Below are 12,005 nucleotides of genomic sequence, written 5' to 3'. Positions count from 1 at the left end.
TGGCTCTGCTTTGGAAGATCATGTGGGGCTGGCTCTAACTTACACATGGAGCGTTGGAACCCAGATTTGATCCTGACCACAAAACCAAAATTTAGCCATGGGATCAGAATTCCTTCTGTCATATTCTGTGGATGCTAATCCCAGAATTTACATCAGCATAATGGCATCCAAAGGATTAAACATGAAAACAGTGGGATCTGCATTAACCTCTTTAAACAACTTTAATCAGGGTAACACGATGGTTAGCACTGCTACCTCACAGTGCCAGGGACCTGGGTTCGATTCCAGACTTGGGCAACTGACCATGTGGAGTTTGTGTATTCTTCCCCAATGTCTGAACGGGTTTCCTCTGGGTGCCCTGGTTTCCTCCCACAGTCCAAAAATGTGCAGGTTAGGGTGGATTGGCCATGGGAAATTGCCCATAGTGTCCAGGAATGTGCGGGCTAGGTGGGTTAGCCATGGGAAATGCAGGGTTACAGGGATGTGGCTGGGGGGTATTGTTGGGTGGGATAGGAGGAGACCCTTTGACCCTACTCCATCATGGCTGATCATCCAACTCTATAGCTTAATCGAGGTTGGTGTGGGCTTAATAGGCCAAATGGCCTGTTTCCACACTGTTCTATCATTCTATTCTACAAACTCACTTGCTGATTGTCCAATTAGGTGCTGTGATTTGTACAGAACTTGCCCCATTTTCTATTCATCGATCTACATGGAAGGAAAAACCTGATGAGTTCTACTGCAGATGCGTTGCCCTCCGCTCCTAATATTCCACTCAGCACTCAGTCCAAGTGAGGTTTCACATCCAGGTGATAAAACCATCTACACCGATGGGCATTATTCAAAGGGAAAGTTCCAGAGACATGTTTATTATTTGAGAGGGAAGAGAAGTAAAAATCTTACCGGTCCCAGTGCGGGAGGAAGAAGTGGCTTTCTTGTAGATGAGGGTAACAGCGAGAATAACTAAAATCAGAGTGCCCACAGCCGCAAGAATCCACAACATAACCGACGCCCCCGCTGGGACTCCACTGGATTTCACTAATTACAGATAAAGGAGACAGTGGATCATTCGTGAATCATGACAGAGGAATGAGGAGTAGTGCAGAGATCTTTCATGATGGCACAAAGGCTGATGTGGTGCAGAATGGTGCCTTATCAGATGTCTTTCCTGTCACCAACATCACCAAGAAAGACGTGTGATAGCTCCGATTCTGTCTGCCCACCTCGTTTTGGCCATTCTGACATTTCCGATCCCCACATTCTCGGTTCAGGACGGATGGCAACTTCTTCAATCTGCAAAGGTTCAAGGCACTTACAAAGATCACTGAACAGATAGAACATAGAACAGTACAGCACAGGAATGGACCCATCGGCCCACGATGCGGTGCCGAACATGGCGCCAAATTAAACTAATCCCTTCTGAATGTCCGTGGTTCATATCCCTCCGTTCCTTGCATATTCATGTGGTTATCTAAATGCCCCTATTGTATCTGCCTCCACCACCACCCCTGGCAGCGCGTTCCAGACTCTCTGTGTAAAAAACCTACCCCTCACATCTCCTTTGAACTTTCCTCCTCTCACCTTAAATGCATGCCCCCTAGATGTAGACATCTCAACATTCTCCAGGCAATGATTCTTGCATCACTTGGGAGGTGGGATAACCTACCCAAATTGCACAAAACAATTTACTCAGAAGTCACATGACACCAGAATCAGAATCCCTACAGTGTGGAAACAGGCCCTTCAGCCCAACAAGTCCACACCAAACCTCAGAGCATCCCACCCAGATCCATCCCACTATGACCCACCTAACATGCACCCTCTACCTCCCTGAACACTACGGACAATTTAGCATGGCCAATCCGCCTAACCTGCACATCTTCGGACTGTGGGAGGAAACCGAAGCACCCGGAGGAAACCCACACAGACACGGGGAGAACGTGCAAACTCCACACAGACAGTCGCCCGAGGCTGGAATCGAACCCAGGTTCCTGGCGCTGTGAGGCAGCAGTGCTAACCACTGTGCCACCGTGTCGTAACAGATTTATTCGAAATCACAAGCTTTCGGAGCGTCACCTGATGAAGGAGCAGTGTTCCAAAAGCTTGTAATTTCAAATAAACTGTTGGACTATTATCTGGTGTTGTGCAGCTTCTGATTTTGTCCACCCCAGTCCAACAGCGGCACTTCCATATCAAAGCTATTAATTGTCTAAGGTCCTCCTGCAAGTGGAAGGACAAAATCCCCAACAACAAAGCTCCAAATGTCTTACATCCAGAGCCTATTCATCAGAGCTCAGTTTCAGACATGTTCGCCATGGGGTTTGTGAAATAAAACCCATTTTTTTGTGTCTCTGCCTATGTTCTGAAGGTGACAGCTGTGAAGAATAGGTTTGGTGAAAATTATAACGTAGATAAAGGATGTTCTCATTGTTACTTTCAATGTGATGTTCCAACAGTTACTATATTTGATCCTGCCTAGGATCAAGGTCTTGTTGCAATATTTTCAATTGGTCGTTTGACACAGTTCAAGGGTCATTGAACAGTCAGTTTCAGTTGTCTGGTCAGAGGAGATCAAAGCAGAAGACTTCTACCTTCACAGACAACAAGGTGCAGGGCTGGATGAACACAGCAGGCCAAGCAGCATCATAGGAGCAGAGAGGCTGACGTTTCGGGCCTAGACCCTTCATCAGAAAAGGGGGAGGGGAAGGGGGTTCCGAAATAAATAAGGAGAGAGCGGGAGGCGGATAGAAGATGGATAGAGGAGAGGATAGGTGGAGAGGAAACAAACAGGTCGAAGAGACAGGGATGGGGCCAGTAAAGGTGAGTGTAGGTGGGGAGTTAGGGAGGGGATAGGTCAGTCCAGGGAGGACGGACAGGTCAAGGGGGCGGGATGAGGTTAGTCGGTAGGAGATGGAGGTGCAGCTTGAGGTGGGAGGAGGGGATAGGTGGGAGGAAGAACAGGTTAGGAAGGCGGGGACGAGCTGGACTGGTTTTGGGATGCGGTAGGGGGAGGGGAGATTTTGAAACTTGTGAAATCTTTTTCTGATGAAGGGTCTAGGCCCGAAACGTCAGCCTCTCTGCTCCTATGATGTTGCTTGGCCTGCTGTGTTCATCCAGCCCTGCACCTTGTTGTCTCGGATTCACCAGCATCTGCAGTTCCTACTATCTCTGTCAAGTTTGATACAGTTGAGAATGATTGGAGCTCAGATAAACAAAGGGTTGTTTCAGCTTAGTCAACGTAACTGTCTGCACAAGAGTTAGAATCGTACTCACAAGCAGATTCCATAGTGTGACCTTGAGAACCTGGTGAAATGTAGGAGAAGGGATTGAATGGTTAGGACATCAGGAGTTGTCCAGGCAGTATCTAACCGGGTAATTTTAGAAAGAGCTTCAAAGTTAGGACCTCCAATGTAAAGAATTGAAACCATTTGTAAAGGAAACAAGTTTTTAATGTGATTCTATGGAGATCTATGGTTGTACTAACATCTGATGGTCGGGTGGGAAGCAATTCCTGAGAAATCCTGTTGCCATCTTGATTGCTGCCATGACAACATTGGCTACTTGATGTGGTCTTTGGGATATTTAACAGGTGTTTGTCTGTATACACATAGTTACCTCATGTTAAATCTGGATTGTAGATTATAAGGTAAATATCTATGTATAGTTCTAGTGTCATAATTTATATAGTGAAGTTTTGTTTCATTTGTTCAAAACTGTGGAATTTGGGGCAGCACAGTGGCTCAGTGGTTAGCAGTGCTGCCTCACAGGACCAGGGACCTGGGTTCAATTCCACTCTCAGGCAACTGTCTGTGTGGAGTTTGCACATTCTCTCCATGTCAGCATGGATTTCCTTCGGGGCTCTGGTTTCCTTCCACTGTCCAACAACGTGCAGGTTAGGATGGATTGGCCATGGTAAATAAGGGGTTACAGGGATAGTGCAGGGAGTGAATCTGGTTGGGATGCTCTTCGGAGGGTTGGTATGGACTCGATGGGCCGAATGACCTGCTTCCACACTGTAGGGATTCTACGATGATACATCTCCGTGATCTCAAACTTTGTCCCTGGTGCTGTGAGGCAGCAGTGCTAATCACTGAACCAATATGCTGCCCCAAATTCCAGTTTTGAACTCACATCATGGAACTTTGCAGACTTATATACAAACCCATTCTGAAAGCCAACCCTCAGAGCATGTAACTTGGAGCTCAGTACCTTGGGGGGAAAGTAAACAGCCACAGGAAGAAGTTACCATCAGCAAGCAATCTCAACATGTGGCATGTGAGTCAGGTCCCAGTATGGATGTTGTACAATGCTGGGGTCTTCACCTTCCCTTCCAACACTGATTTCACTCATAACATTGTTTTTCAATCAGATCTCAAAACCAAATATAGTTTAACATCACTTGTGAGTTAACACTAATCAAGACAGTGAACATCCATTGTTGAAGAATTGGGAGAATCTGCCAATGGAATATGTATTCCTTATTTAGAAATAAGTTTTTCTTTGGTTGGCGTGCTGCATGTGCACCTTAACCTCACCTTGAGCAATCAATCAATGCTGGAAATCTACGGTGTTCAGAATAAGGAAGCAGATTTCCCACACTTTGCACAGTTCTTAATTCAGTGCTGATCCATTGGCACTGGGTCTCTGCACATTGCAATTCACTTGTAAATGCTTCTCTGTGTAAATGAATGCAATTCAAACCCAGTAGTGGTGCCATGGATGTTCTGCTGTGCATATTGTTTTCAGATTTAACAGTCTACACCTCAGAAAAATGCTACCTCTGAAACCATGGATCTCTGCACATGGTCAGAATGTTCTTCGGGATAGTGTCAAGAGGTTACTGACAAACACTGTGTAAGCCCTCACAAACATAAACCAGTGTGTACGCACTTGCGTACCACACAACAACCCCAGCAACTCACCCACACCTCAAAAGCACCAAACTGACAGTCCAACCATAGATGAAAAAACAACTCCCTTCCACAAAACCACATCTGACCGAGACTCATGGAGCGCAATTCCACACGTATGCTCTTCCACACTCCCCACGTACACCCCTGCAAACACTCATCCACATGCACCATGCATACCACATGCACTGAGCCCTCGGCACTTCCAAAGCACCTCCACACCAGCTCACCAATGTAGACGTTGTGCAGATCCTTAGTGACAGCTCTCTGCAGTGCCTGTCCCAGGGACACATGTTTCACTTCACACCAGTAAGTACGGTTACTCTCCCACTCTGTTGTCGGCACGGTCAACTGACTCACTGTTCGGTAAGTACTGGTACTGCCCAAAGCCACCGCAAACTGGGTCACTCCCGTGTCCACTGGGCCATTCTCATCTCTCCAAGTCACAGAAATATCGGCAGGGTAAAAGTCTGACACCAAGCAAGTCATAGTAACGTTCTGCCCTGCAGAGGCAGCATCAGACAGAGGAGCGATCAGGTGGATCACAGGCTTCTGAATGAAACCATCTACAGCAAAGACAGGAACAGATTATTAGACTAAAGATTCAATGAATGTTTTATCACATGCACCTGACCAAATACGTTTTGAATATGTTAAATGAAGGCAGAGAGCAGTGATTTTCTTTGTAAAATATTATCAATAACTTATAACAGCAAAATAAATTAAACACCCAGAACTGTAATAGGACTATGGAGTTTGGAACTACATTTCCAAAGTGAAACTTTGCGCCAATCTGATACCTGCTGATTACTCTAACAGCAGCAAAACATTCAATGATTTATAAACTGCTAAAGATTATCATCGCAGACACAATATAAGATGGTGAGCACTATTACAGAAGCTTAGACTATGTCTGGTAAATAGACTTTGCAGTTTTAACCTCATTGGTGAATTAGAAATTAAGCAGGGGAGATAAAATGGAAAGAGGTAAGACCTTTAGCTCATTCTCCTCCTACCAAGACACAGTCATTGACTTCCCTTATTCTGTATAAACCATTGAGGATGATGAAAACTTACTGGTACGGATTTGAGAAAAAGTAACCATAAAATGTTTTCCAGCTCTGACTTCTAACTTCCAAATGATAAATGATAAAACCTCCATAATTCTGATGTTATTAAAATTTACTTGAATTGATGTCAATGTACTAATGGATGACATTGTTATAATCCCTAACAGCTCATTTTTCACTATTTGACAGAATAGCAATTTCTTTTGTCAATATTTCAGACTAATCTCAAACACAAGAAATAATCTTCCAACGGCCTCCTAACTGAATTAATTGAGAAAATAATTAGAAATGTTTTGCATGGAACTCTTGCTCCATATTATTCTAAGAGTTATATAGCACATAGATGTGAGCTGAGTATCTGGAATGAAAAATATTGAAACAAAGGAGGGAGATTTTAAAAAGAAATAAGGGGCAAACCTTCCACGAAGAGAGTGGTTTGTGTGTGGAATGAACTTCCTGAGGAAGTGGTGGATGTGGGTACAGTTACAACATTTAAAAGACATTTGGATAAGTACGTGAATAGGAAAAGTTTGGAGGGATATGGTCCAGGAGCAGGCAGGTGGGATTAGTTTAGTTTGGGATTATAGCTGGCATGGTTGGACCGAAAGGTCTGTTTCCATACTGTATGGCTCTATGACTGTATGACTCTATAAAAATGTTGTATTTTAAAATTAAAATGACTTAAGAGTATATTAACATATGGCTAGTCATGTAATTATAAGATTATTTTGGTCTTAACGTTTTGGTCATTTTATACATAAATCTAAAATTATAGGGAAGCTTTCAGATGGTCCTGTCAATATATTACTTGACATATTTAAGGTAACACAAATCATGTTTCCCCACAGCAATGCCCACTGCAACCTGGGGGAGGCACTGGTTTGAGACAAGCATGCGAAGTACAAAGGGGTAATATCAGCTGTATTCAGCACAAAGAACAAACCACAGTGATGATCCGGTGGTCTATATTTCTACAACACAACCAAACCAACAGTGGTCTCTTTTTGACTGAGGAAGAGCTCTCCAGTAATTCAATCCACACCTCAATGATCCAGTATTTTAATAAGATAGATCTTGATGATTGAAGCTGAAATAATGTCAAGTATTGGAACAAATAACAACTTCAGAACAAATGTTTATTAATAACTTCCAAATGGACATTCACTTGAGGTATAGATAACAACTGTGGATTAAGTTGGTTCATTTTTACTTCTTCACTGAGAATTGGAAAACAGCACTTCCCTTTGAACTCCAGGTCTGTTGTGTGATGTATTCACTTTGTAATATAACAGGACAGCTAAAAACAAAAACCTCAGCTTTTGTTGTGAAAACCATAAGCAAAACTGAACGTTTAACGGACACTTGACCCCAATGTTCCTTAAAAGCATTTTATAATAAAAAAGATAAAAGCAATGTTTAACATTGATAACTAATCAGGTATACCTTAAAGCTTGAACACTGCATTAATGTTTTAACTTATATAGGGGTTGAAAAGTTACATTGAGGTTGTACAGGACATTGGTGAGATCACTTCTGGAGCACTGCATCCAGTTTTGGTTGCCCAGTTATGGGAAGGATATTATTGAGCTGGAGAGGGTTCAGAAAAGATTTACCAGGACGTTGACCGGAATGGAGGGTTTGAGTTATAAGGAGGGATTGAATAGGCTGGGACTTTTCTCAATGGAGCGTAGAAGCTTGAGGGTATCCTATAGAGGTTTATAAAATCATGTGGATTATAATAGGGTTAAAAATTGTTGTCTTTTCCCTGTGGTGGGGGATTTCAAGACTAGGGGTCATATTTTTAAGCTGAGAGGAGAGAGATTTAAAAAAGACATGGGGGCAATTTTTTTACACAGAGGGTTGTTCGCAAGTGGAGCAAACATTTGGAGGAAGTGGCTGATGTGGGCACTGTTACAACATTCAAAAGACATTTAGAAAAGTACATGAATAAGAAAGGTTTGAAGGGATATGGGCCAGGAGCAGGCATATGGGACTAGTTCAGATTGGAATTATGTTTGGCACGGGCTGGTTAGACCAAAGAATACCGTGCTGTATGACTCTGTATATCAGTAAGGGATAATTCAATTCACACAACTTATGTTGTATTTGCCACACAATGGAAAGTCTACAGAACTCGTCCCTAGAATACCTGATGCACAAAATTGGTCTTAAAAAAGATAATCAATTTCTGAAATGAAAATATAAAACACTAGAGATTCTCAACAGGTCTTGCAGCACCCTGGAGAGAGAAACAGAGTGAATGTTTAGCTTGATGGTTTTTTTAGCAGATTTGAGAGATTTTGGAAATGTACAATGAATTTAAAGTAAGTGCAGTTGGTGGAGAGTGGGAAATGGAACAAAGGGGAAGGTGTCTGATAGGGTGTAAAACAGGAGAGATTATCTTTATTTATCCTATTTTCCACTCCCTTTGGCTGTTTGCATTATGTATCCTTTTGTCGGTAAATCCCACTTGCCCTCAACCTTATCACTGACATTCCCTAAAAGGACAATAGCAGTGGATGTTTGGGAACACCACTGCCTACTAATTCCCTCTGAACCACACACCAACCTGACTTAAAACTATATCACCATCCCTTCACTGTCACTTGGTCAAAAACCTGGAGCTCTCTTCCTTATAACACTGTGGCTGCATCCACACTATGTGAACTACAGCCATGTAAAAATGCAATTCGTCATCACCTTCTCAAGGACAGCTAGAAATGGGCAACAAATGTTGACCTTCCTGGTAACACCCACACCCAGGAACAAATAAAAGCAACTTTCCAGTGACCAACTTCAAATGTTGTAGTTGCTGAAGAGCCATTAAGAATTATTAGGGAACACAAGTTACAAAGAAGGGAAGTCACGCAAAACCTTTTCAACCAAAAGCATAAAAGAACTGAGAAATATTTTAAGCTATCACAAAAAGTAATTCAAGTGAGTAAAAGTCAAAAGAAGATAAAGAGTATTTCTGGAAAGAGATAAACTTTCAATCAATCAGTTTGATTAGTTGGGTTCATCTACTAAATTCAGGGAATGTATTAACCCCCATCATCCTTCCTCCTTTTCAAAACTGTTGCAGGTTGGATACTTGAGTGAAATTACATTATCTAAATTAGAACCGTTTTGTACTCTGGATGTCTGAGAGATTGCATTAAGAAACATTCAAACATACAGTAACAACCCTACACGAATGGTGGTGGTAGACACATTGGCTAAGTTCTGTTAAAGTGGTGAGACTTAATCAGAAGCCAGCAATCAATAATGGTTCTACAAAGGATCTGGAAACATGCTGTTCAATGGACATACCATTTTTACTGATCTGTCTGATGAGTGGAGAAGGCAAGGCTTCATGTGAAACAATACAAGAGTAACGAGAACCACTGAGCCATTGAGATGTTGAAATTGTCAATTTACTAATCATAGTGTAACGGTCATTTGAATCCACCAGTCTACGTAAGTGTGTGATGCCTGAGAATGTCTCTCTGCCCCCTTCATACCAAGACACCGATATATTCTCCGGGTAAAAATCTCTTGACACACAAAGCAGCGAGCTATCCGTCTGCTGGAAATCTTTCTCAGGAAGTACATAATGGAGATGCACGGAAGGTGGTCTTGGCAAAATGGCTGGAATTACAAGGGGAAAAAGCAATTAATTTTCATCATATTCATTGGGCATTCAGGACTTAAGTATTACAAGAAAAAAATGACTAACTGTCAAAGATTCTCAACTTTCACTCATTGGGACAGATGCAAGAACACTAAAAAACAGGCCTCCAACCCTCACCCCTCCTTCATCCTACCCACATCCCCATGTCCCTCTGTACCAACCAACGGTCCCGTATCCACACCTCAAAACCCTTCGTAACCTCTATGCCCTACTCATTGCCATGGCCCTTTATAGCCTCAAATACGCCCAATGACTCTGTACTCACCCCCAAAATCCCTCATACCCCATGCCTCTGTACTCACCCCCATAATCCCTCATGCCCCATGCCTCTGTACTCACCCTCATAATCCCTCACGCCCCATGCCTCTGTACTCACCCACATAATCCCTCATGCCCCTTGCCTCTGTACTCACCCTCATACTCCCTCATGCCCCGAGCCTCTGTACTCACCCCCATAATCCCTTGTACCCGATGCCAATCTACACATCCTAACAATTGCCACATCCCTTGATGCAAGCTATTCTAACCTATAACGCCCCCACCCACCTCATAACCCATGAGGGTTTTGCATAAGATGCATCCAAAATGGGCTAGGGTTATTTTCCCTGGGGTGTCGGAGGCTGAGGGGTGACTTTATAGAGGTTTCTAAAATCATGAGGGGCATGGATAGGGTGAATAGACAAGGTCTTTTCCCCTGGGTGGACGAATCCAAAACTAGATGGGTATAGGTTTGAGCTGAGAGGGGAAAGGTTTAGAAAAGACCTGAGGAGTTAACTTTATCTCGCAGAGGCTGGTGTGTGTATGGAATGAGCTGTCAGATGAAGTGGTGGAGCCTGGTACAATTAATACATGTAAAAGGCATCTGGATGGGTATATGAAGAGGAAAGGTTTAGAGGGATATGGGCTAAATGCTGGCAAATGGGACTAGATTCATTTAGGATATCTGGTCGGCATGGATGAGTTGGACAGAAGGGTCTGTTTCTAAGCTGTACAGCTCTATGACTCAATGACTGTAAGTATAATGAGGGAAGAGAGAGCAGAAATTACAGAGACACTGGCAATAATTTCCCCTTGGACACAGAAGGATGGTGACGGAGGACTGAGGAATTGCATATGTTCTGCACTTGTTCAAAACAGAGTGTAAAGATAGACCAACTAACCACAGATTGGTTAGTTTAACATCAGTAGTTGGGAAATTTCTTGACACAATATTTCAGAATGTAATCAGCAGTCACGTGGACATTATAGGAGAACCAGCACGGGTTACATAAGGGAAAGTCATTTTTATTGAACTTACTGGAGGTTTTAGATGATGTAACAAAGGCTGTTGATCTGACTTCCAGAAAATATTTAAGTGCCACACAAAAGACATGGGAGCCAAACTAAAACACGGGGAATTAAAGGGGCAGTTGCAACATAGAGGCAAAGGTGGTTGAGAGACAGCAAACAGAAAGTAATGATTAATGAACGCTTTTCAGGGGAGGATTTGCAGTTCAGTTCTCTGGGCATCAGTGGTGGGCCCCTTGTTTTTCCAAATATTAACATCTTTCTAGACTTTGGCACACGTTTCAAAACATACAAACTATACAAAAACAAGGCAGTATTGTAAACTGTGCAAATGCAGTTCAAAAGAGCAGCTGGAAAGATGGCAGACGGAGTTAAGTGGGGAGAGGCGAGGCCATACATTTTGGTCAGAAGAACACAAAATCACAAAATAAAAGATGCGTGTTTAAAGTAGGTGCAGGAGTGAGGGACGTGAGTGTATCTGTGCACTAGTCATTAAAGATTGCAGGACAGGTTAGAATACCCTAAACTTTATTAATAGGGGCAAAGCTTGTGAGATCAAGGAGGTCATAGTGAGCTAATACAAGACACTTAGCTCAGCTTAGCTGGAACATTTTGCCTAGTCCTAGTGCTGTACTTTAGGAAGGATGGTGAAGCCATTGAAAAGAATGCAGACAAAGGTTTACAAGAGTGGGTCCAGGGCTGAGGAATTTCAGTTATGGAGATAGATTGGAGAAGCTGGGATTGTTCCCCTTCAAGAAAGAGAAGTCTGACAGGAAATCTGACTGAATTGTTCAAAATAATGTGAGGGTTAGACAGAATAAACAGGGAGAAAGCGTTCCCATTCATGAAAGGCTTGAGAATGAAAGGGCACATGTTTAAAGTAAATTGGTAAAATAAGACATGAGGAAAAACTTTTCTCACATAGTGAGTGTTTAGGACCTGGAATGCACTGCCTGAGAGTGTGGTGAAGACAGGATTTAACTGACGCTGTTGAAGGGGAATTAGACAATTACTTGAAAAGGAGCAATGTTCAGGTTCACTTGGACAAGGCAGGGGAATGGGACTAAG

The 12,005-nt window shown here is 42.8% G+C and overlaps 1 gene segment (V, D, J or C); it reads right to left on the bottom strand.

Moving 5' to 3' along the window:
- Positions 1 to 643: 643 nt before the first annotated feature.
- The window catches only part of LOC109917323, a 12,955-nt gene continuing 1,593 nt past the window's right edge, over positions 644 to 12,005 (bottom strand). The window contains 4 exon segments of the C gene segment in view: positions 644 to 708; positions 904 to 1,038; positions 5,141 to 5,476; positions 9,290 to 9,607. Of these exon segments, the coding sequence occupies positions 701 to 708; positions 904 to 1,038; positions 5,141 to 5,476; positions 9,290 to 9,607 (797 nt within the window).

Source organism: Rhincodon typus, chromosome 12 (genome assembly GCF_021869965.1).
Source record: "Rhincodon typus isolate 14 chromosome 12, sRhiTyp1.1, whole genome shotgun sequence".
Classification (NCBI taxonomy): Eukaryota; Metazoa; Chordata; class Chondrichthyes; order Orectolobiformes; family Rhincodontidae; genus Rhincodon; species Rhincodon typus.
Note: the sequence above shows the minus strand (reverse complement) of the source record. Positions and strands in the feature narration are given on the sequence as shown.